The sequence below is a fragment of the Tursiops truncatus genome, chromosome 3 (assembly GCF_011762595.2).
Source record: "Tursiops truncatus isolate mTurTru1 chromosome 3, mTurTru1.mat.Y, whole genome shotgun sequence".
Classification (NCBI taxonomy): domain Eukaryota; kingdom Metazoa; phylum Chordata; class Mammalia; order Artiodactyla; family Delphinidae; genus Tursiops; species Tursiops truncatus.
Genome location: NC_047036.1, coordinates 144,003 through 168,138, shown reverse-complemented (window position 1 = coordinate 168,138; position 24,136 = coordinate 144,003). Strand labels below are relative to the sequence as shown.

General features: G+C 49.7%; 1 protein-coding gene across 5 annotated transcripts; it reads right to left on the bottom strand.

Annotated features, from left to right (window-relative positions):
• Positions 1–2,853: 2,853 nt before the first annotated feature.
• Positions 2,854–24,088, bottom strand: SDHA (succinate dehydrogenase complex flavoprotein subunit A). 5 transcript variants are annotated; one of them, XM_019951057.3, is made up of 15 exons: positions 23,935–24,088; positions 18,625–18,711; positions 17,475–17,636; positions 15,439–15,582; positions 15,051–15,215; positions 14,288–14,436; positions 13,523–13,647; positions 11,823–11,991; positions 10,812–11,007; positions 9,999–10,170; positions 8,078–8,196; positions 6,668–6,779; positions 6,375–6,505; positions 4,447–4,560; positions 2,854–3,176 (listed from the first exon to the last, which is right to left on the bottom strand). In XM_019951057.3, the coding sequence occupies exons 1-15, from the start codon at positions 24,013–24,015 to the stop codon at positions 3,090–3,092; spliced, it is 2,013 nt and encodes a 670-aa protein (XP_019806616.1). In that variant the 5' UTR covers positions 24,016–24,088; the 3' UTR covers positions 2,854–3,089. The 5 variants fall into 5 exon arrangements, with proteins under 5 accessions (XP_019806616.1, XP_019806615.1, XP_019806617.1 ...); XM_019951056.3 differs by having other exon boundaries at positions 18,625–18,714; positions 23,935–24,079; XM_019951058.3 differs by lacking the exon at positions 23,935–24,088 and adding an exon at positions 19,414–20,342 and having other exon boundaries at positions 18,625–18,714.
• Between the last annotated feature and the right edge of the window lie 48 nt (positions 24,089–24,136).

Below are 24,136 nucleotides of genomic sequence, written 5' to 3'. Positions count from 1 at the left end.
CTATCTCCTCGCCTATCTTGGGATTCAGTTCCCTCCTAACCAGGTCTGTTCTAAGCTTTCCATTTATATAGTGCTTCTGCGTGGAGGAGAGGAGAAATGAACTGAAAGACAACACTCCCCTAATATTGGGCCAGCCTTTCCTTTGGTCTAATTTCTCTGAGCTAATTGGAAAATGCCTCTTATTATCCGTAGAATTTTTCTAAACATTGGCCCTAGACATAGGGTGCTAGCACTCCTAACACTTTTCAGTCCACCCTCTTGTTCTTCTGTCTTTGGCACATAGTAGGCCCTCAATAAACATGTTAAATGAATGGACGACCCAGTACCTTACGTGCCCTCGTTCTGTCCTTTGTACGCTTGTGCACTCACACAATCTTGTGTTACCTGCCTCACCAGCTTCCCCTCTGAAGACACTCCGGCTCGTTACTCGTGTTTATCTTCTTATCAGGACCACTCTGGCATCTGGACTGGAGACTTTTCCTCTTTCAGTCACTTTCCCCTTTTACAGCCTGGTGTGGAATTCCAGGCACAGGCTGACTGAGCCCTGCTCTCCCCTTCCTTTCCAACCAATACTCTTGCCAGAATTCAGATGAAAGCGAATGACCTTCCGGTTTTGTTTTTCCCTCTGGCTTCTTACTGAGTAGCTGTCAATTTACTGAACATAGGATGTTTAGTATAATGAGAAACTACCAAACATCTACACTAGCGTTGGCCCACAGCACTTCCAATGAAGGAACTGCTCTTTATCAGCCATCCGAGTGTGGCTACTGAGCACCTGAAGTGGATCAAGGTGACTGGGGAGTGGAATTTTAATGAACTTAAGTGTAAACAGCCATGTTGCTATGGCCGTTGCTATGGACAGTGCAGGTCTGAATATTTTACCGTATATCTTACCTTTCTGCTTCTTTTGATACATATTAGAAATTACATCTCTCTGGGCAGTATTCTATTTTGTGTTATTTTATTTTTTTAAGATTTTTTTGATGTGGCCCGGTGGTTCCACACCTAGCGGAATTCCATAGGAACTTACATTTCCAGACTACCCACTCCCCAGTGGTTTTCTTAGTCTCAGAATGTTCATGAAAATAGTTTGAAGGTTTGTTTTTGGCTCAGAAGTCGCAGACAGACATAAGGAAACCACCCCCATCCATTATTCCTTTGCAAGGATCAGCCCTCCTGTTACCCTCCCTTGCTTCAGGGCTACCTGTGCTAGCTTTGAATTCCCTGTCCTAACACTTCAACGCTGCTCAAATGCCCAGGTTAACACTCCCACCTAGTTTACTAAATGCCCCGGCGTCTACTTCCTCATTATACCCACTGGCTGGAATGAAGCGGTCTGAGGCTGTCAGCAGTCTTTCCGCCAGTTATCTTCTCCTGAAAACTACCTCCTTCATATTTGTTAGGCCACATCACATTCCATGCAGGTGGTTTTCAACGTGTGGTCCCTGGACATGTTAGGAATGCAAATTCTCAGGCCCAATCCCAGAACCTACTGAGTCACAAGTTCTGGGGCAGGGCTGGGAATTCTTTACCGAGGTGATGTTGATGCATTGAAGTCTGAGAACCACTGTATTAGGATTGCAAAATGGTGATCTTGAAATTCTATCATTCCTCACTCATTCATCCGCGGAATTCCTCTGTAAAGTTCCCTGATCAACTAGGTTATCGTGAATTGCAATTTGTAGAAAAAGGCAGGATCATCATTTCATCATCTTCCTTTAATTGTCCATTTTCAGCGTCAGGGTTAGTGCCCTAGTTACTTTCAGGAGTGACCAACTATATTTCTTGTTCGGTTACTTTGGGCTTTCTAGAACTATCATTATGGATTCAGTTTGTAATATATTCCATCCATTCCAATCAGATGTGGCCGCCTGTTGTTTGAATTGGTAAACACCCAAAAGCTTCCCATCACACTTTCCCTGCGAAGCTGTGGGAAACAGGGACTGAGACACTGTGGTGGGAATGCAGAATGTCACAGCCCTTTTGAAGAGAACTTACCAGCATCTAACAAAACGACAAGCGCATTTGCCCTCTGACCCCGCAACCCTACTTCTAGAAATCCACTTCTAAGCAACTGGCTAAGAAAATGACTTCACAGTTACTCACTGTGGCATCAACACAAATGTCCTGCCGGGGACAAGGTACGCCCGTGCAGTGGAGGAGGGCGCGGCCGCAGGATGAGTGACAAGGAAGGACCTCCAGGATATGCAGGCAAGGGGCAGGGCCGGCTGTCTAACACAACAGAAATACATACTTGCTTTCTGTTTTCTTAGGACACTGACTAGAAAGAAAAACAACAGTGGGTCCTGCGGAGGAGAGAGAGGAGAGCATGAGGGACAGTTAAGAAGTGAGCTCTGAACACAACAGGCTTTGAAATCATGTCAATGCTTTACATATTTACAAACTTTAAATTTTTAAAGGCAATCCCTAAACTACAAAAATAGAATCTGAAATGAATGAACTCAATTGCCTCGGACTGGATTCTACAGAAGCCGACCCTGAGACAAGAACTTGGAAGGTGGCCCCAAGCAGCATCTGCATGGAGGTGGAAAAGGAAGAAACCCATTTGCACCCACATCAGTTTCATTTAGTATTCGGTCATTTAAATACTTCAGGACACACGTTCACATGTGAAACCATTTGCTTCCTAAGAACTAGGAGGAACCGTCTGTTTTCATTTGCTCTCAGGCACCAAAATGCATTTTCACTTAAACATACACTGCAGCAAAATTTCTGGATTCTGATGCAACACAACAAAAAGATAGTCACGTTTTATGTTTCAGGTCAACAAATATGCCTCAGGTCAAACAGTAAGATTTTAAAGGAACTTGGAAATCAACGCAAGTTTGTAACTTATGTTTCATCTAAGAATTGCGCCCAGTTTTATTATCTCTCAAGAACGAAGCAGGGACAAAGGCAAGCTGAACACTTCCTGGCTGTTGATTACTGGCGAGCTGCCGGCCTCTGGTAGGAATCTCTGTCAAGCGGCATCCTCAGTCACTCGAGGACAGTTTAAGAAGGCAGTTACAATGTGAACACGTGCATGAGCTATTATACATAATTACAAGAGCTGGTAAACTCCGGTCTCCTCAGTAGGAGCGGATGGCTGGGGGGACAGTGGCGCAGTCAGCCTCGTTCAAAGTTCTGTCGATTACGGGTCTGTATTCCAGGGAGACCTAAGAAGAGTCGGTGATGAGTTAGCGCACAAAAACGTACAAACAACCCTCTTGTATACTTTTGGAAAATTAACCATAAAAGCAGATTTGCAGACAAACAGGAACTTAAAAACAAAGGTATTCACGGGAACATTTTTCAATAACAAACTCAGGACTGACTATGTAAATCCATGTATGGAATACAGCAATTAAAATAACACTGTACCAAATTCTCAATGCTTGAAACTAAAACTTAAACTGAAAATGCTCAAAAAGTGGGTGAAACCCTGTATGTACTATTATCCTTTATCCGTAAATTATGTTTGTATTTGCAGTTTTTCCTACTTCTAAGTGAACGATTTTATATACATACGAAACTTGAAAGAAATATTTCAAAATGATAATAAAAGATCTCTCTGACTGGTGAGCTTATAAAGGTTGATTTTCTTCATTCTTCTTGTACTTTCTAAAATGAGCATGTATTTCTTTTACGATCATAAAAAAACCCAAACACTACAAAAGTAGGCTTGTATTAAGAGGATCGTCTGAATACACTGTCAGAAAAGAGCCTACATGAGGAACTATGAAAATTGCTGTCTGCCTGTATTAAACAATCGCACTAGGCACTCTAGAAGTATAAGGACACAGCAGAACTTCTGTAAACCCAGATAGACAATTAAGACTATCCCTTAGGGAGCTCTGAAAAGCTTACACTTTACATCTTAATTATTTCTGAGTCTTAATGCCGAGCAGAAAGGCCAAATGGGTGAGTTATGCTTTGCTGGGGTAAGACCGACGGGAGCCCCACTGCTCTCTCAGCTGGTGGTTTCCAGGACCCTGCTGGCCCCCTGGCCCTCCCAACTTGTTCCCTGCCCAGGGAAGTTAAGAGCTGAACAGCATCCCCTGGGCTTCCCTGAGGCTGAGGCTGCGTCCAGGTGGTCCAGTCAAAGGGAAGGGAGGGGAGAGGTGCCTTCCCGCCCCACCCCCATCCCTGCCCACAGCTCTCTGTGGGCTCAGAACCTCCATCTGCCCCCCTACAGCAGGCCTCTGGCGCTGGCCCACCCCTGCCCAGCACCAGCACAGTGGGGGCGGCCCTTATGGACCACCCGCCCACGCGGGGTTCTGTTTCCAGGCAGAAGCCTGACTGTGTCTTTTCAGTGGTGTCTCAAATCTGTCCACAGTCCTTTTAAACCCATGCTGCTTCTCCCGGTTCACCAAACACTGACCGGCATAACATGAGGGACGGCCCACGCGCCATGGCGTACGTGAGCAGAACCCGTTCCCCGCGTACCTTCCCAGTCCTGATGTCCACGTAGGAGAGCGTGTGCTTCCTCCAGTGCCCCTCAAACGGCCTCTTGTGCTGCCCCTGGATGGGCTTGGAGTAATCGTACTCGTCAACCCGCTCCTGAGGCCACAGAAAGTACGTTTATTTCAGACAGTGCCGTCAACAAACATTCTACACGGCAAAACCAGAAAACACGGCAAAACCAGAAAACACGGCAAAACACGGCAAACTCCTTAAAAAGATACACGAGACTAGTCTGACATTAATTCCCCAGATCCCACTCAACAAGGAGGTCTCCATCGGCAAAGCGGACCTCGTGCAGAGCCAGGACCTTCCCAGTCCAAGCATGTCTCTACAATCCCCACCGAAACCACGCGTGCAGATCTGACCCGGAAGAGCACATGGCAAGAACACGCGCCACCGACCACCACACGCAGAGGAAGGCCACGAGACTCGGGATCCCTCGGCCAGTGGCCAGTCCTCTAGACGCACCCGTGGGCCCTCACTGATGACCTGTCAGTCCTCTGGACGTACAGATAAGCCCTGCACTCTGCGCTGGCCCAGCCTAGGGCCCCCTCCCCTTTATTCATCCCATCTGCACCCCAGCAGTCTGACAAGGTCAGGCCCCGTGCAGCACAGCTGGGCAGCAGGCTGCAGCACAGTGGGACCCAGAGCTCCACTTCTGCATTTTCTCTCTACAGCTAGCAGACGGGCGTTGGAATTAAATTGATCTTTTATGCACTTAAAAATATATCAAATCCTTTTCCTGTCTTTTTGCTCTGTACTCTTGCAGAGTTCGACTTTTTCTTTCAGCCTTTTTTATTTAAATGTTCTAGTTTTAGCAATTATATTAAATTTTTCAGAAATTTTTAAAGAGAGGCTGAATGCTGCTAAGGAATATCTTGCACGTGGTAACAGATAAGACACACAAAAGCCTCTTCAAATAAAACCCAAAACATCCAACTACTTAGCAGCTTCTGCTGAGGGAGGCCAGGCTCTTGCCGGGGGCAATGGGGCGGGGAGCACACTCCCTCACTCCCACACCCGCACCAGTGCCTCCGGGAGGGGAGGGTCGAGCCGCCCAGGGTGAGCGGGCTCTGCCCGCACATGTGCAGTGACGTCTCAGCCGCAGGAACCAACCACGGGCTCTGGGAGAGGCTTCTCCCAGACCTGTACCTTTAGATGCCCTTTCTCCATGCTTGGTGCACAGGACGAGTGTGCTCACCAACCTCCTCCTCTAACCAAGTACTCGGCAACTGGAATCCAGCTCCAATCAGTGTCTCGTGGTGGATCGAAATCCAGTTCTTCTTGCCCAGCCTCTAGCTGAGCCACCCAAACACTGTCCCGGACCAAAGCCTCTGTGTCCACCACGGGAAAGCAGCTCAGCTCCTGCTAATGTGCTCCATCCTTAACTTGACCGCCCCCAAACAACCGCTTCCGTGAAAATCTTAACTACCACATGCCGAGTACTCTTCTCTGAAGAATCTGATAAGTGAGCTCTGCATAAAAACCAGTTCATTAAAACAACGGTGATCCAAGATGAGGCTCTATAATCCTTTCCCAAACCAGAGGTGGGTCTGAAACAATGAGTTACTCGTCACTTCAAGTCAGCAGGTGAGCACTTCCAGGCAACAGAACCCGCTGCACGCTAACCTTCGCCCTAAAGAGGCTGAGAGATGCAGCACCGGATACTGATCCAAAGCCAGAACAAGGTCAAACTAGTACTGAACTCGGTGAGAACAAAGGTACGAAGGTTATCAGAAGAGAAAAAGCATTCTTCTCAACTGACTTGCGGGAAGTGCAGAGAAAGTGCAGAGAAGTGAATGCAGAGAGTGCAGGGTCAGGGCTGAGCAACGCAGCGGGAAGGACAGCGGTGCACGCGGTGGTGGCAGTGGTGGGCGGGGGGCGGGGGGGGGTTGGACATGAAGGTGCACCTTGAAATCCTCCCTGGCATGAGCGCCGCGAGACTCCTTCCGGGCCTCTGCTCCATAAATGGTCTGCAGGGCACAAAGCATCAGGTTCTGCAGCTCCAGGGTCTCCACCAGGTCAGTGTTCCAGACCATTCCTGGGCACACAAGGCAGCCGTCAAAGACAACAGGATGCAGCCAGTGTCCACTCGGCAAGGACGAGTTACGTCAGCACTAAACGGGTCGGGCTGCGCCCAGAAGCAGCCCGCCCTGCAGACATCCAGCAACAACCGTACGCAGGGGCCCGAGGAACCACTCACCCCTGTCAAACGTCTTCAGATGCTTTAGATCTCCATAGAGCTTGCTGATCTTCTCACAGCCTTCCTGTAACACGCTTCCCACACGGAACACTGCGGCATGACTTTGCATCGACTGTAATACAAAATATTTGTAAGCTTTTAATCCATGTGGAAAAGCCACACCAAGAACTGTTAAACCTTTAGGTTCTTTTTCTTATGCATTTCATTTTTTGTAAAATATTTATGTAAATAGAAAAACTAGGAAATTCAGACTGTGACTTTATTACTCTGAATTCTAAAACGAAGTTTGTTTGTGAGAACTTAAAAGACCTACTCTTCAAGCAACTTCCAAATGTATAGTACAGTAACATTAACTATAGTCACTATGCTGTGCGTTAGATCCCCCGGCCTTATTTTCACCTGGAGACTTGTACCTTTAGATGCCCTTTCTCCATGCTTCTGTTCCTTCACTCCTGCCCCCTGCCTTACCATCCCATGAGGCCTCCCCGAAGCCCAGTCTCGTTTGAAGATAGAACCACAGAACCACAGTCTTAGGAGAATGGCCATATTCACCTTTTCCCTTTTGGTGGTGTCTGTGTGGATGACCCAATGGAACCCTTTCAGGATGCAACTAAAGCAAGGGGCTTCTTTCCAGAAAATGCGCCCACACAGAAATTCTTGCAAATAATTTCAAGTGGATAAAGGTCTCATTCATGGACCAAGAATCCCGGTATTAAAGAATTTGATTGATTCCTAGCTGTTTTATTTACTTATTTATTTATCTAGAGAAGTCAACTGGTATTTTTAATTGACCTAAACCTGTGTTACCTCACGCAGTAGCCACTAACCATGTGTACCTACCTACATTTAAACTGAAATTGAATAAAATTAACTTAGACCGGCCTCATTTCCCACGCTCCACTATCACGTCAGAAATACAGACCGTTCCAGCGGACGTGCTGACGCAGGTGAGCACGGCTTCCGCACGCCACCCACACTCCCCTCCTGACCTCATTCAGGGGCATCAACGGGCCCAGTTTAAAGACATTTCCCAGAGTTGCCGTAAGTAGGTGTGATGATGGGATTATTCCTCAGCAACGAGACGTGCTGGGCTTGGGAAGCTCCCAGCTGGGAACCGAGCTTCTCGGACCTTCCACTGTCCCTCCTCCTTCAGGCTGGGACAGAAGACCAGGGCCAGAGACGGTCTGAGCAGGGAAGCTGCAGCAAACGCCTAGCACGTTTGACAGAAGGCCGAGTCCTGATGCTGCAGAGTTGCTGTGTCTGCCCTGGGCGGCCCTCTCCAGCCTTCAGTGTGGAAAGCACACCCTTTTATCTTACTCGGGCCTGAGCTCGCCTCCGTGACTCAGCAACCCCAGTGCAGGGCTACCAACACAGCTGGCCCGCTCATCCAGAGCGTGTCCAGGCTCCTACCTTCTGCATGTTCAGCCGTAGTTCCGATGTTCTTATGCTTCCGTTGGCAAATCTCAATTTGTCAAGATTCATGACAGATTCTTCCCCAGCATTTGGTTTAATCAAGGGAACTTTATCTCCTTTAAAAAAGACAAAAAAAAAAAACAAAAAAACCCACCAAATGTGTATTATACCTTTGCAGGGAGTTTGGAAAATGCATGCATAACCTGAGTTAATATTCCACCTGGACCACTCTATCCCTGAGGAAGCATCTATTGACCTGGGGCCAAAGAGTAAACAAAAAGACAAAATTTCTGGCAAAAAGTTGGTGCCCAATAAGTAATCTTTGAATGAACAAAACAGAAACCCTCTCTTAAGGTCAAAAATTAGATTTATGCAAACAAACCTTGCACTGCTACTCTGTGAAGGAAAAAAACTTCATCCTCCATAGCTATTCTCATTCTGCCCAGCCCCGTTCTGGTTCTCAGACCTGGTTGTGGGGGGGGGGGGGGGGCGGGGGGGGGGCGGGCGGCACCTGGCTGGAGGTATTTAACAGCCTCCTGCTGACCCTGGCCCTGCACCCCCTTACATAAACCTCAAGATCTTCTGTTCTTGCCTTTCTAAAAAGATAAACGCTTTGAGGGTTTTTAAGCTGCCCTGGGATGACATGTTTTTAAATGTATTTTCTGTAGAAGGTAACGCACGCAGGTGTGAAATACAGAAGACAAAGCCCTGCAGCCACTCTCTCTCCGAGGCGAGACCTGCCCAAGCTCTTCTAGGCAGGCAATTTTGCTAGCTTTTGTTTTTAATGCTTTAAAAAATGATCATTCCGTAAAATGGAGTTTTATCCTTAGGTGCACTGTTCTACAAATTTGAACACACACGTAGACTCCTGTAATTATCACGATCAGACTATAGAATTTAAGCATTTTAACGTTTAATATAGTCCCACTTTGGGGAAAGTAGTGGGGCAAACACTTTTCCTCTCCTTTTGTCTTTAGAAACTAAAGCATAACGAAGGTGTGATACCACTTTTAGTGCAGTTTGCTGCTTTTGACAAGCAGAGCTGCGTCAGCCCCACCACAAATGGACCCAGACCCTGGTGACCACCCACCGTCTCCTGCCCCGGCTTCCCTTCTCCAGATGCCACACACAAAAAATTGCACATATGTGGTCTCTTGCGTCTGGATCACACAGCCTAAGGCCCACCCGTGCTGTGCACGTGTGGGCAGTCTGTTCCTTTTTAATGCTGAGTTCCCAAGGTTTTAAACGCGTGCATTGATCCTTCAGAGAGAAAAGTATTCTCAAAACACTTCCTTTTTCTCGCTGTCAAAGAAAGGGAACCTCAGATTTTCTGTTTTGCTCTGAGAGATTGCTCCCGGGCTCTGGCGACAGCAAGAGGAGCACTAGAACTGTTGTGAGACCAGCACATGCAGCTTTTCCTCGGCAAATGACTTTAAGTCACCACAAAAGAAAATCACTGCTGGAAATCCATTCTCTCACTGAGGGGAGAGAGCTGTGACCCATCTTCTATTTTGTTTGCATTAACTCCTCCCTTTCTCCCTTAACAGATTTAGTTATAGTTTGTTTTTAGTATTTTATTAATTTTCTCTAAGTACCAAAAAATTATATATTCATTTATACCTACCATTTAAAACATTTCCTTGGAGATAAGTCATACCAGACAAGTAGTATGTCATAAACCCCTATTAAATAATGCTTTCCCAACAGTGATTTTTCTGAGAACATGATGACTGCAAAAAAACCTGACTGAAGTTACTCTTCTAACTGCCCCACCTACCCTGAGTCTAGCCTCAGGTCTCTCAGCATAAAAATCTCTGACTTTCTGTTTCCTCGCTTCCAGGGAGGGAAACCGGACGCCCGCTAGTGACCGCGATGCAAAGCGCCCTGAAACAGCCAGACCGCCGGAAGGAGCACGCACCAGGCTTGCAGGACTCCGCGATGCTCAGCGCGCACGCCCGGCCGAAGACGACCAGGTCCAGGAGCGAGTTCGCCCCCAGCCTGTTGGCGCCGTGCACCGACGCGCAGGCAGCCTCCCCACACGCGTACAGGCCGGGCACGACCTGGTCCTGGCCGCCCACGTGCTTCAGAACCTGGCGAAGAAGACTGAGATTATGGGGTGCGGTCTGCTCAGCCCCCCTCCCCTACAGTGGGGGGTCGGAAGGAGAAACGGTAAAAACTGGGCCTGCACCACCGACAGGGACCCCCACAGACACCGTGCAGCCTCCTTCCCTGGCCCCCGTGCCGAAGTCAAAGGACCCCAGGGCCACTCCACACACCCGGCAGCGCCTCACCCACCTCCCGACGTGCCCCTGCGCGCCCGCTCCGACGGTGGGCTCACAGCAGCGGAGCATGGCGGGCGGAGGGCCTTCAACGGGGAGGCGGGGGACTGGAGTCGTAAGTCAGCCTCTTACAACAGTCCCACCCAGCTTACAACAGTCCTGAGGACTGAAACCAGGTGACTAAAAAGCTCTTTGTGAGCCGCAAACCATCCAAAGGTGTTAACTGTAAAGAACACTTTGTAACACACAAGCATGCAGGAAAAACTGCAAATGACCTCATGTCTGTGACTGCGTACCAAGAAGGGATGAATCAGTTATCAGCGGTTACCTGAGGTGTGAACGCAGACACCGCAGCCAAGCCGAGGCCCCTGCCCTGCCCACCAGACTGCCCAGGGCTTCTGAGGGAGGCCCCGCGCAAGGGGCCTGCTGTGGCATGGGCTCGGCACCCTTACCTGCCCCTTGTAGTTGGTGGGGATGCCGCCCATGTTATAATGCACGGTGGGAAGCACAGGGATCGGCTCCTTGGTGACGTCCACACCCGCGAAGATCATGGCTGTCTCCGAGATGCCAGGCAGGCGCATAGCCAGCTGTTCCGGGGGGAGGTGGTGCAGCTGCAGGTACACGTGATCCTTCTCAGGGCCACAGCCTCTGGTGAAAGAGGACATCACGCCGTAAGGTCGAGAACAGCAATCCAGAAACCGTGAGGTCACAAAATCCTGGCAGCACACGAGGTTCCACATGCTTTGATGCTGGAGAAAATGCTCCCTTCATTAAGGCCACCTTTTCATGGCGTCTCTTCTCAGCACCCACCATGTGCCAGGGTAGACACCAGGTGCTGGGATGCAGCCACGAACACGACGGAAGCCCTGCCCTCACCGGGCTCCCACCTGAGGGTCGGGAGGTGCCGATTTGCCACACTCTCCCTGGTGGATGCATTACAGGGGTCTTTCACACCAGATGCTCCAAAGAACCACCTGACGTCTCCTTTCTTGTGGGCGAACGTGACGCCTCACCCGCAGATACTTAACCAGCGTCACCACAGCGGCACGAAGTCCGGCACTGAGGCCTCACGCTGCTTCACTGAGGAACAAACAACCCACCCACCTTGAGGGCCCCAAGCACCCGGGACTTCAAGCAGCATACCAGCTGAAGCTCGCGCACTGCACTCAGGACAGGGGTGTGTCTTCTCCCCCATACTGTCCGCTTCTGTCACACACTCACTCACACACACAAACCATCTGAGATGGACTTACAGCTAACTGGCTAAACTTCTCAAATGTAGAGATCCTAAACTGACAGACAACAGTCAGAGGTAACTGCACATAGGCCTCCGGGGTGGGCGGGGTGCCGACAGTCACACAGAAGCCCCCCAGCCCGTGCTGAAATGCAGACACAAATCACAGCCGCCAGAGGGGTGGGGCGTGCAGACACGCTCAGACCCCTCTGGGTACACGCACGCAGACCTTCCTTCACGGATCTCCAGGGTCATGGAGCGGGATACGACGTCCCTGGATGCCAGGTCCTTTGCGACAGGAGCATAGCGCTCCATGAACCTCTCGCCTTGACTGTTGATAAGGATGCCTCCCTCTCCACGGCACCCTTCCGTGATGAGACAGCCAGCACCGTATATGCCTGCAAACAACGAACTGATTAAACAAGTATAACCTAAGGACCGCTGGGCCTACATCTCAAATGCAGATGTCTTTCCCAAGATACTTTGGGAGGAGACAGAAAGGGTGTGCGAAGAGCACCACACTCACGAGCGTAAGAGAGGAAAAGTTAGGGCACAGCGCAATGCCGCGGTATGAAAAAACGCAACGACCAAGCTGCAGAGAAGAAAGGTCGGCTGCGTGGACGACGCGGCTCTGCTCAATACTCCAATTACAACTGTGCTTTAAACTCTCAACACGACAAAGTTTATGTTAAGTATCTCGGTTTTAATTGTTACTACAACCTTATCAGGTTTTAATTGCTGAATGTCCTTCTGCACCATGAAATCGTGTTGGCTCCTGTAGGTCCAGAAATCAGCTTGGAAATGTGGCGTATCAAGTAACCGAACAATACGGCAATGATCACTACACCCGATACTTGAGTTGCACCCGCTGTGTACAACCCTAAGTCTCACCACAACCTGTGGGATGGTCCCCCTCTGCCGAGACAAGCCCACCAATGCGACGCTGGGAGACGCAGAGCCCCAATCCAAATGTGGCAACGGGGAGTGGGGAGCTGCGCCCCGATCTCAACCGTCCCTCTGCGTAAGGAGCACAAGGACGCCCGGCACTGGGTGTTGCACGCCCAGCGTAGTTTGAAGGTTATCACTTTTATTAGTGCACCAAAGGGTTACCTTGCCTTTAAAACAAGGTGCAAATTCCTGTATCTCATCTTCCAGTTTTCCTAGTTTCAGTGGCCATGTCTTCTGGTGGTTTATTTCTCATACGTTGAAAAGGAAGCAAAAGAAATGGAGCTCTAACTACAGAGGGAATTCCGAAGTCTCAGACATTGTACTGGTTAAAAACAGCAATAAGACTACCACCTACTTCTTTTTACTACTCATCCCTGCCAGGGTCAGAAGGAACACACGGACGGAGCAAAGAGAAAAAACAGGCCCTGTTCTTTAGTACAGTGGCAGCTCCTCAGCTGACAGATCAGTAAACAGCCCAGAAACAAAGTTCAGGATGGGATTCACCAACTCCCCTCCCAGGCCCCCTCCCACGTTCGTGCACTCATCACCCTCACTTGTGGACATCTCAGGGCCCCGCCTGCCGTGCTCTGTCACTGTGGCAGCCTGCCATCTGTCTGTGCCACTTCTCCACTCAAATGCATTCCCTCTGGCTCTACTGACCGAGGCCCTACCATGTGCTGGGCGCTGCGAAGACAGCGGTAAATGAGACAGACCTGCCCCCACCTCCCGGGGGAGCTGGCATCCTAGTCGAGGAGAGGGACACCAAACAGTCATGGCCTCGCGTCTGGCTAAGTGCGCCGAGACAAGGCGCGGAAGTAAGATGCTGGCCTCCACTGCCTTGGGGGACGCAGGGAAGAATCTCCTCGGGGAAGTCACGAGTTAGGATGTGAGATATGAGAAAGCAAGTGCACGTAACTGCAGAGGAGCCTTCCCACAGGTACCGAGCACCTGAAAGGCACAAAGGGCCTGATGCCATCCTACCTGTGGGGTGGAACTGAACAAACTCCAGGTCCTGGCAGGGAAGGCCTGCCCTGGTGATCATGGCAGTGCCGTCCCCGGTGCTGGTGTGGGCGGATGTGCAGCTGAAGTAGGTGCGCCCGTAGCCTCTGGAAAACAGACAGGCCGGCAGAGAGGTGACTGCACGAGCGTCCCATCAGGACCTCCTTTCTAATGGACTGGAGTGGACCAAGCACCCAGGCAGCACCTCTGTGGGTGCATGTGCACACGCTGCCCTGGGCAACTGGGACGGTAGCCTGGGGGGCAGAGAAGGCGCTCTCGCTTGTACCTCAGGGCGCTTCTGTGCTAAGCAACTGATTTCCCTGATAAAAATGTATAAGATAATAAAACCTAAAAACATTTATGGATGCACTTCTTAAAACGGTTAAAATAACAGACTGACAGTACATAAGATGGAATTTACTTATTTTCCTCATGTGAACAAACAACACTCTTCTACCCCAGAAATCAGCGTAAACACAGCATCCCTCAAAGCAAAGGAGACGCTGCTCCAGACAGCATCAGACTCTCCAGGCCTGTCTCCTCAAGGGTCCTCCCAGCTATGAACTGCTGACACTTTCCTGCCGCCGTGAGGCAGGTGTCGTCCCTCAGGCCCACAAAGCCACCCCTTGCCGGGTGAAGTCACAGCCTGCGCCTCCGCCATTACTCCGGGACACCCCTACTCTCATCAGAATAAATAAATTCAGCTCGCCTGCAGAGAAGTTGAACACGACTAAACCAGGCTCTTACCCAGTAGCTACAACAGTGTTCTTTGCTCTGATGCGGTGGATGGACCCGTCTTCTATGCACAGAGCAATAACGCCTCGACACTCCCCGTTCTCCATCAGGAGATCCAAGGCAAAGTACTCCACAAAATAGCTGGTATCATATCGCAGAGACTGAAAAAGAAAGAAAAACAACCAAAAAAGGGGGTCCCACATTTGCAATTGCACTGTTAAAGCTAACAGATTAGAGACCTTGGTCTGGAGTGGGCACAACGATCAGGCGGACCCTAGCGGAACACTGGCTTGGAAAAGGAGCCACAGACTTCAACCCATGGATGGCAGTGCTGATGCATCGTGTGACAACTCAGCTGTACAAACAATGCACCTCAGAAGAGGATGCCGCACGTGGGACACATCTCTCAGCTCCACACACCCCGAGAGGCGCCAGAGAGGCAACACTAGCCTCCCCTCAGAGCTGCTGCGAGAGCTGCGCCCGTGGGCCACGGGGTCCCGACTTAGCCCAGGGTGTGCTGCACGGCGTCTGCTGCCGTCTGGCCACTTAGTCCAAGTAAGGCAAAACGCTCAGCACATTTGTGATGACTATCAATTTAAGTTTTTAGAACAGATACTTGCAAATGAACAACTATCAAGTTACTCTGCTGCTCAAAAAGCGATCCCTGGGCGGACAGGCTGACACGCTGACCTGTCCCCGGGGTGGCCTGCTTCCCATGTCACCACACGCCTGGCCCGGCCGCGTCCCACCACCCTGTGCACCCAGGGCACCTCACCCTTCCATACAAAGTGTGCAGCAGCGAGTGGCCAGTGCGGTCGGCCACGCAGCAGCACCGATGGGCCTGCCCGCCTTTCCCGAACTTGAGGCTCTGTCCACCAAAGGCACGCTGGTAGATCTTCCCATCTTCAGTTCTGCTGAACGGCATGCCGTAATTCTCCAGCTGAGAAACAGAAAAACACCGAGCGCTTTAACGGGATCCAGACGCTCACGGCTAACTCACGCTAGAACACAACACAAATCTGCAAGCCCCGAACGAACACATTCTACGGAGAGCCCAGCAGCAGAAGACAGGAGCGTTCCCGTTAGAGCAGCTCGCTGCAACCTGCTGGCTGAGCACTCCCACCACAACCCCCCCTGCATCGGACAGCCGGCAAGGACGTTACCTCCACCACAGAGGCCGGGGCCTGCTCCGTCATGTAGTGGATGGCATCCTGGTCCCCCAGCCAGTCGGAGCCCTTCACGGTGTCGTAGAAGTGCCACCTCCAGTTGTCCTCCTCCATGTTCCCCAGGGCGGCGTTGATCCCCCCCTGAAACGCCAGCAGCCCCGTGAGCTACAGCAGACTCACCTCCCCACTGCCTCCTGCCCGGAGCCAGATTCGGAAAAAGCCAGCTACTCGCGCGAGAGGGCCAGTGAGGGATCTCACCGTCCGGCAGACTCCGAAGCGCATCTCCTCCCCCTGCAACCTAGAGGCAGGGCCCAGTTACGGCATCCCCCAGCCTCAGGCGCCTCACCCATGAGAGGGACACGGAGCCCAACCCCTTGGGGCGTCATCTGGAGGGTCGGCAGAGGTTCCTCAGATGAGGCTTCTTCCTTACCAAGCCCGGCATGTAAAAGGGATTCAAATCTAATAGCTTCATGACAAACGTTCCCAATGGTACTGGAGTGCAGGCGCTAAAGGCAGAAGCGCTTCCTGCCGAGGGCTCAGAGCCCCAGCCCCCACCCCGCCCCGAGCCTGCCCCTCAGTCACAGGAATCGCAGTACACCTGCCCACCCCCCAAATTAAAACTGCACATCTCTTCAGATAATCTTTCTCACAAGGCACGCTAACCTCCCTTTCTCCCAGTTGTTGCTCAGTCATAACTTTTGAGTCAGCACTCTCATTGGAATTTCTTCAGCTGTGGCTGCTGTGCGTCAGTTTCCCATGTTATGCTTGGCTACCACTAAACGAGTCACTAGCACAGAGCAAGGAACGCTGGACAGACACGCACCACGAGTCACCACGTTCCTTCCTCCCTCCCTCCTCCATCCCCTCCAATCGTAAACCCAAACACAATCCTGATAAAAAATGTTAAGTACCAGGGCAGCAGAATGTAGAAAGCTGGTTTAAAATAATGCAGAAACGAAACTGCCTTCCAAAGGGGTTATATAAATTTATATCCTCACCAGCAAGGTAAAAAAAATGTGTTTCCCCATAGCCTTGCCAACAGAGTTTTGTCAAACTTGGAGTTTTGCTAATCTAGTAAGTAAAAAATAATATCTCAATAAATAAATAATACAAAAACATGTGGCCCAGTGCATGCAAAAATGCTGTTATCCTTCCCCCAATTAAACCTTCTTTTCTCGAGAACCAGCATTCAAGTTAAGCTACCCTTTTCTCATTCTTTTTATTGCATTACTATTGCACTACCTGAAAACTGCATTTTTTGCAATACCGTTCAAAATTACCTGCTTAGATCTATTCTTGCTTTTAGACAATGAATTATCCAAGGGTATTTATTACTTATTCTTCAGTTTAAAAAGCACAGCTTTCGAACAAAGTATCTAGGCAGTTTAGTGCGTAAAGAATGTGGCTGGACCCTGACTATAGCTATTCCAGATGTAACGGTGATGGGAGCTCTTGTTGCTTCGTACAAAGTCAGCACACCCTCTGTTGTCTCAATGGGGAAATGCGTTCAAATACCAGAAAAGATGGTCAAATGTGATTGTAGAATACTACCTGCATACCAGCTGGGCACTCCCTATAGTGTGCCTACAGTGAATAAACAAAATAATAAAGTCACATAATTTCCCACCTTACTTTTTCTTCTTCCCTAAATTCAGAGCATTAAAGGCCACTGTTTTCTGTGCTGCAGCTTCACACCATCATCAGAGCTCGTCACCACCACTCGAGGTCTGCCCTGAGGTTCCTCCGGCAGGTACAGAGCGAGCCCACAACAAACTTGTTCACATCGGGTAAGGGCAGTGAAGGAGCTCACACCATGATGGAGGCGGGCATGACTGGAGCAGAAATAGGAGTGACAACAAGGCTCTGGGCAGTGGGGCGGGGACAGGGTGGGCAGAGACCTCCTGGCGAGGGAGCACCAAGAACAGAGGGAGCCCAGTGGAGGGCGGCCCGAGGCGGGAGGCTGCTGTGGTGGAGCGCCGGGCTGTGCAGTGCCTCGCGAGCACCAAAAGGACGGAGAGAGCCCTTCCTCATACCTGGGCTGCGACGGTGTGTGACCTGGTGGGAAAGAGCTTTGTGACGCAGGCCGTGTTAAACCCTGCTTCAGAAAGGCCAAATGCAGCTCGCAGGCCCGCCCCTCCGGCGCCGACCACCACTGCATCGAATTCATGATCCACTACTGGGTACTGAGTAGAAATCTGGAAAAGAAAACGCCCCCTGTCAATCACTGGTTCAACTAGGCCAGACACTGAGGCTGTGGTTACGGTGAAAGAGAGTCATTGCCACGCCCAGAGGGCCTCCATCCTGTGCTGAGACTGCACGCCAGGTACAATGCAGTAGGCACAGCAGACGTGGTGGGCTCACCCTCGAACTGAAAGGGGACGGCCAACAGCTCTCAGCAATAGCAGAGCACCAATCCCATGGAGCTAGGGCACCCACCATTTGTTGAAAGGCCGAAAACTAAGTAGGGGACCAGGGATGCAGAGGAAAGCAACATCACAAATCAAAATACCAGTTCTAACTACGGTTTTTCTTTGCAATTATCCTTTTTACTTATCTTCTCTTTTTACATTTATACCCACATGCATGTACAAATCTAAGCTTACAGTGTCGTACAGATCATGATTTGAAGCTTCTCATGAAAACACTGCAATGTTGTTTCATTTAGATAAGGACAGTCCATTCACCTGAGTGACCATCCAGGAACCAAGGACACAAGTCTACTGCGGGTCCATGTTGTATTTACGACTGAGAAAGCGCCAACAAGCATTCAGTAACTATCGTGAGCTTATGAGATAGAAACTTAGAAGCAAATTTCAGTTTCTTCAACAGACCGCAGAAGGGCCTCGTAAACACAAAAGAGCCCAAGTTGCTACACAGTCCTCAGCTGAGGAGGGTGTCTGTCACCATCCATTCCAGTAAATACCGTTCATCTGACATTTGTATTTCATTATTTTTTTACTTAAAGTTGAATCTGGCTTACAGATATGTAAGAGCTACAAACAAAAAAATGTTAATATCTATGCTTGTATTTGTACTATAATTAAGTATTATTACACTAAAAATAATGAGCATGAATGAAAAATTTTTAAGTAAAACCTGTGTTACTCAAATACATTAAAACCTGGTATAGAACCCTACTCCGTTAAGTCAAAAAAATCACTTATAACAAAGTCATGAACTTACTGCGTCTGAAACTTTAGCGGACGACCTCTTACTGCTATCAACGGTGAAGTGAAAACTGCGGGCTCCTGTGTGCGATGCTGCTGGCCGCTGCTGAAACACAGATGGAACACTAAGTGTCTTCACGGAACAGGGGACTTGTAATTAAAACTTCCCTTCTAAGTTGACAACCTTCTTATGTACCCAGGTGCTCCCTTTTAAAAAAAAAAATTTAATTTATTTATTTTTGGCGGCGTTGCTGCATGCGGGCTTTCTCTAGTTGCGGCGAGCGGGGGCTACTCTTCGTTGCGGTGCGTGGGCTTCTCACTGTGGTGGCCTCTCTTGTTGCGGAGCACGGGCTCTAAGAGTGCAGGCTTCAGCAGTTGTGGCTCGCGGGCTCTAGGGTGCAGGCTCAGCAGTTGTGGTGCACAGGCTTAGCTGTTCCACAGCACGTGGGCTCTTCCCCGACCAGGGCTCGAACCCGTGTCCCCTGCATTGGCAGGCGGATTCTCAACCACTGCACCACCAGGGAAGCCCGCTGGTGCTCCCTTTCACCCAGAAGCCTTACCTGGAAGCCTCCACTTAACCCTGAAGGTTAAGGCAAGGGCTAAGGACCCAGGGCAGGCCCAGGAGGCGAGGAGTTGGCACTCCAGCGAAGGCCCTTCTAGGTGAAGTTTGTTTCCAGACAGGACACTGACTCGGGAAATGACAAAAGGCACACTTTCACATTAATGTCTTAATTTATGGTACTTCGTGGAGAATGGGGAAGGCATCTGTGCTGCCTGAGTGGCAGTTTTGCCAAGAATGAAGTACCTTCCCGGGATCCATCCCAGCCCTCTGCATGCTGGAGCTCCCCTGTGAGGTTCTGCGGGTCACCGGAGGAGGCGCCAGGCAGCGCGTTGGGAGTGGGTGCTCCAGAGCAGGCTGTCACTGGGTGTGGTGACGTCCCTTCCCCGAAGACGAGAAGATTCGGCCCCAGAGATGCTCCTGGTCCTGCCTCACCACTCTCCACACCTGCGCTAGGCTCAGCCACGCCCCTTTACCTGGCATCCTCCGCGCGCCGTTCCCTCTGCTAGGACACCTGTCCCTGGGCAACCTCTACAACTACAAGTCTCAGCTCAAATGTCCCATCCTATAACCATTTACCCAAGAAAATGGTGTTAATGAAATCCCAGCCCAGCATGAGCGGCAACCTTCTCCATAGGCGAGCAATGGTCAGCAACTCAGGGAATGAGTTTTTCCATTCTGCTGACTGCATTTTACTAGACCACTGATAAAACAGTCTTAGAAATATCTTGAAGAACAGTTTTGGGAAATAAGTACATTCAACGATGACAAAAGGGATGCCTTCAAGTATTCTGCAATTGGAAGAGATGTTTCAATTCTGTGGGGAAAGAAATTATGCTATGGGACAAACAAGTGGGGATAACAGGGAGGAGAATTACCAAATACAAAATGAACTCCAACTGAGCTGTTTGAAACTGGACAGACTTCCCTGTAAGTGAGGGACTCAGGCCGGAGCTGGACGACCTGACCGACTACTTGCGAGCAGCGCCAGAGACGGCTCCCTCTAACTCTGAGACTGAGTGGCAGCTGGCACAAACACTGAGCTGACTTTAATAGCTCCGATTCAAAAGTAGTTTCCTGGGTTTTTAAGTAGATCTGAACTGATAAGAGTCATACTCTTGAATTCTCCATTTGCAATGTTAAGTACGTTTGTTTTTATGGACAAGACCACTCTTTCAGATATGAACTAAAAAAACAAATATTTTTCAGCTGTATAATTTTTAAATGGTAAAATCATATTTTAACAAAAAACTAAGTCCCTGAAAGAATTCTAATACAAATGTTCTTGAAAATTTCATAAAGAATAATATAAATACAGCTAATAGCACCAATAAGAACAGTACATTTTGATGCCAAATTAAAATTAAAACAGAAACCGTGAGATTCCCTGTTTATTTCTTCTTTCTAGGATGTTCACACACACACACACACACACACCCCACAAGCACACGGTTAGCTTAAAAAGCAGTAGCTACCGTAAAGAAATCTTTAACAAATATCATATTATCTCTCTGTGGAAAACAGTAACATTATTTTTTGTATCTAAATCCAATTTGGGGAGTGATATTAGAATCTGGAGCCCAATTTTAATCCCATTTCTGTCTTTAGATAAAACTTGTATTATGTCACTTCTTAATCTAACGTTTTTTGAAGAGAAATTATCAAACCTTTCCCAAGAGGGTAACGAAAAAGAATGCAGAAATCTACCTAAGGTAGAATTAAAAGAACACAGAGCTCTTAATAGCATAAAAGTACAGGTGACTGAATTAGGAGGAAAAGGAGAGAAAAAGTGAGAAGGGTAGAGATACTGATGCCCTCCATCCAGCAAAGTGGTGCTGGGGGCTGTCCTCATCTAACAGAATACACCTGCGAATCATGAACAAGAAACCAATTTGTAAGCACAAGCTACACAATTACAAAAGTAGACAATAAAGGATCTGAAGTGGTTGCATAATTATATTGGGAGAACTGAGGATGTGGGTAGGAGGATGGTTTAAGTGAGCGAAATCCTCATTTACCAGCAAAAGTCAATGTCTAAACTGGACAAAAATGCACCTGCATTATCAGCTAGAGAAATGGAGGTAAACACCAGGGGCCAATACCAAAAACAGTTCAAAGTTGTTTCCACTGGGGAAAAGGTCTGGGGAAGGAGGTGGTCTTATACCTTTTCACTTATAAGGGCTTCTGTACTGACATTTTCTTTTCCAACTATGTGTAATTATTTTCACTAAAAATGTAAAGGTTTTTAAAACAGGGATGTTTCAAATACCATTCACATGATTACCGAGGGCAGGCTGTGAGCTGTGGGCCTGGCACGGAGGCCAGCTCTCCCAGGTTACCTCACAGAATCCTCATTCACCCCACAGAGAAACCGAGTCTCTTCAGGACGCAGCAGCTCTGGACTGGGTCTGCCCGGCTGGCTCCAAATCCTGTACTGTCCCCACCATCTAGGGACCCCTGGGGAAAATCTCTGGGACTCCAAACTAAGATGAATATCCAGGCTGTATGCCCAAACTGAGCCACAACTTTTCAAGTGAACCAGGAAGAACATGACACGGAATGCAGAACTGAAAACCAATGGCATTATAATTATCCCAAGAAACAAAACGTTACTACAGTGGCCTAAATAATGTAAATCTAGATACACCATTAAGACATACTCAGAATGATACATTCAAAGAGAAGAAGCTGACTTATTCTAGAACAATAGCTTGTTGAAAATTGAGAAATCTCAACTGAAGGGAGAAGGTAAGCAACTGAAGTTCTTGGCTTTACCTTCCCTTTCGATTTAACTGTCAATACTTTGCAACAGTTTGTAAAGTCTGTCAGTGCACTGGGACAACGGGAAAGGAAACAAAGGCAAAATAGGTTTGATAATTTTGTAACTTTAAAGCAGCTGTAAATATGACTTGGAAACACCACAGAATTGAACAAAATGAGATAAAGAAAAATTTTGTAGACTTTATTCAAATTATCCTCATCAAGGAGGCTTTATGAACATTCCTCGGCTGGAGATCATGAATTCCTTTCTTTTTTTGTTCTGCTAATTTGATGCTTTTGTTCTTGCCATCTGAAACTCCAATACACAGCTTGTGGACAGATTAATTTCCATAGACGGAAATAATTTCCAAAGCTATCTACATCAGAATAAAAAACCTTTAGAAACCCAAGACCATCTTCGGCAGGCCTAACCTGTGGTTCAACTTTGCTAGCTCTACCTTGCCATCATGTTCACAACCACCTGAAAATGGGACCATGGTGAAGATTCAAGGAGACAGTGGAGCGCAGTGCTGGCAGCCAAGAGCGGGTTCAACCGAGATCACTTCCAATCAAGCCAATAGGAAAGGAGAGGTTTAGGCTCCAACTTGTGGTGCGCCGGAACTTTACTCTTACTTTCAGCTAAAAGCTCACAGCTGAATTCCTTCCAGCCCAGCTTGTGTAAAGGACAGCAATATTTTCATAAAATGGCAAAGGGCGAGGGGTAGGTGAAGGGTGTCTGCAGGATGGAATAAGGAACTCCTGGTTCCAGTCTGGTCTGAAGACAGACGTGTCAGCTCTTCCCCAGTCACCACCACATACCAAATCTGTCATCTCACCTAACGACAAGGGCCCACTCAGAAGTTTGCTCAAACTTTGTTGACTAAAACTACCGCACTGACCATGGACTTCATTTCCTGCTTATGGACCCCCTGCTACAACTGTGTCTTTAGAGCCCAAGATTTGGGGGCTGGGGGAACCTCTGCTCAGTAAGAACCAGCAACACATGAAAGCATTTAAAATGCTTTCTAGTGTTGGTAGGTTGTCCGACTAAACCACCTCACATTTAACATTAACTTTTAATTCCTGTATTTTAAAAAGAAGAAAACTGTGGGCATAATTACAGGCATAAATCAAGTCAACATTGTTGAAAGCCTTGGTTCCCACTGGGACCTTTACTTTGTAATTAAATTACTAACTAGTAGGCTCGAGGAGTTCATGTAAAAGAACCAAATAACTAAACCCTCTAAATTCAGTGCTTCCAATAAAACCCCCCAGGGCTTCCCTGGTGGCGCAGTGGTTGAGAGTCCGCCTGCCGATCCAGGGGACACGGGTTCGTGCCCCGGTCCGGGAAGGTCCTACATGCCGCGGAGCGGCTGGGCCCATGAGCCATGGCCGCTGAGCCTGCGCGTCCGGAGCCTGTGCTCCGCAACGGGAGAGGCCACAACAGTGAGAGGCCCGCGTACCAAAAAAAAAACCCCAAATCGACTCTGAAGGCCTCACCGTCAGGAGTGCAGGAGCCACGGTCCAGCAGCCAGGCCTCGGGAAAGCACATCCCGGACCGACCCGAGTGGGGCTAGCGGGACTCCGCAGCCCAGGAAGACACCCGCCCCGCGTCCGCCCCAGTGGCTTTGCGGTCAGTGCTCAGGGGTCACCGCACAACACCGAGAAGCAAGGTCGAGCCTAGTGCCGGGGCTCCGCTCGGATCCCACCCGCCCGGGTCCACCGCGATCAGGCCGCCCCGGGCCCGTCCCACCGTGTGACCTTGGGCGGCCGTGTCCTGGAGCGCGCGCCCGGGTCTGAGCGGGCTGCCTCGGCCGTCGCCCCGGGCTCCTGACCGGGCCCTGGGAGGGGACGGGTCCCGGGCGGCCCGCAGCGTCGTGACCTTCACCGCGCCGCAACCCGCTCGGCTGGAACAGAGTCCGGCGGGCCCTCCCCAGCCCGCCCCACCTCGGGGTCGGGGTCGCGGGACCCAGCGTCCGCCCTGCCCCACCCGCAGCGCCAACTCACCGCCCAGGTCAGCGCTAGGCGCCGGGCGCGAAGCAGCCGCGACACAACCCCGATCCCTGACACAACCCCGATCCCAGACATGTCTGCCCTCCGCCACGGTCCCGCCAGTCCCCGCGCAGACCGCGCCTGCGCACGTCGCCGCGCTCGGGGCCGACGGTGATGGGGCGGGACGCCGCGCCTGCGCACATCGCAGTGCCGGGGG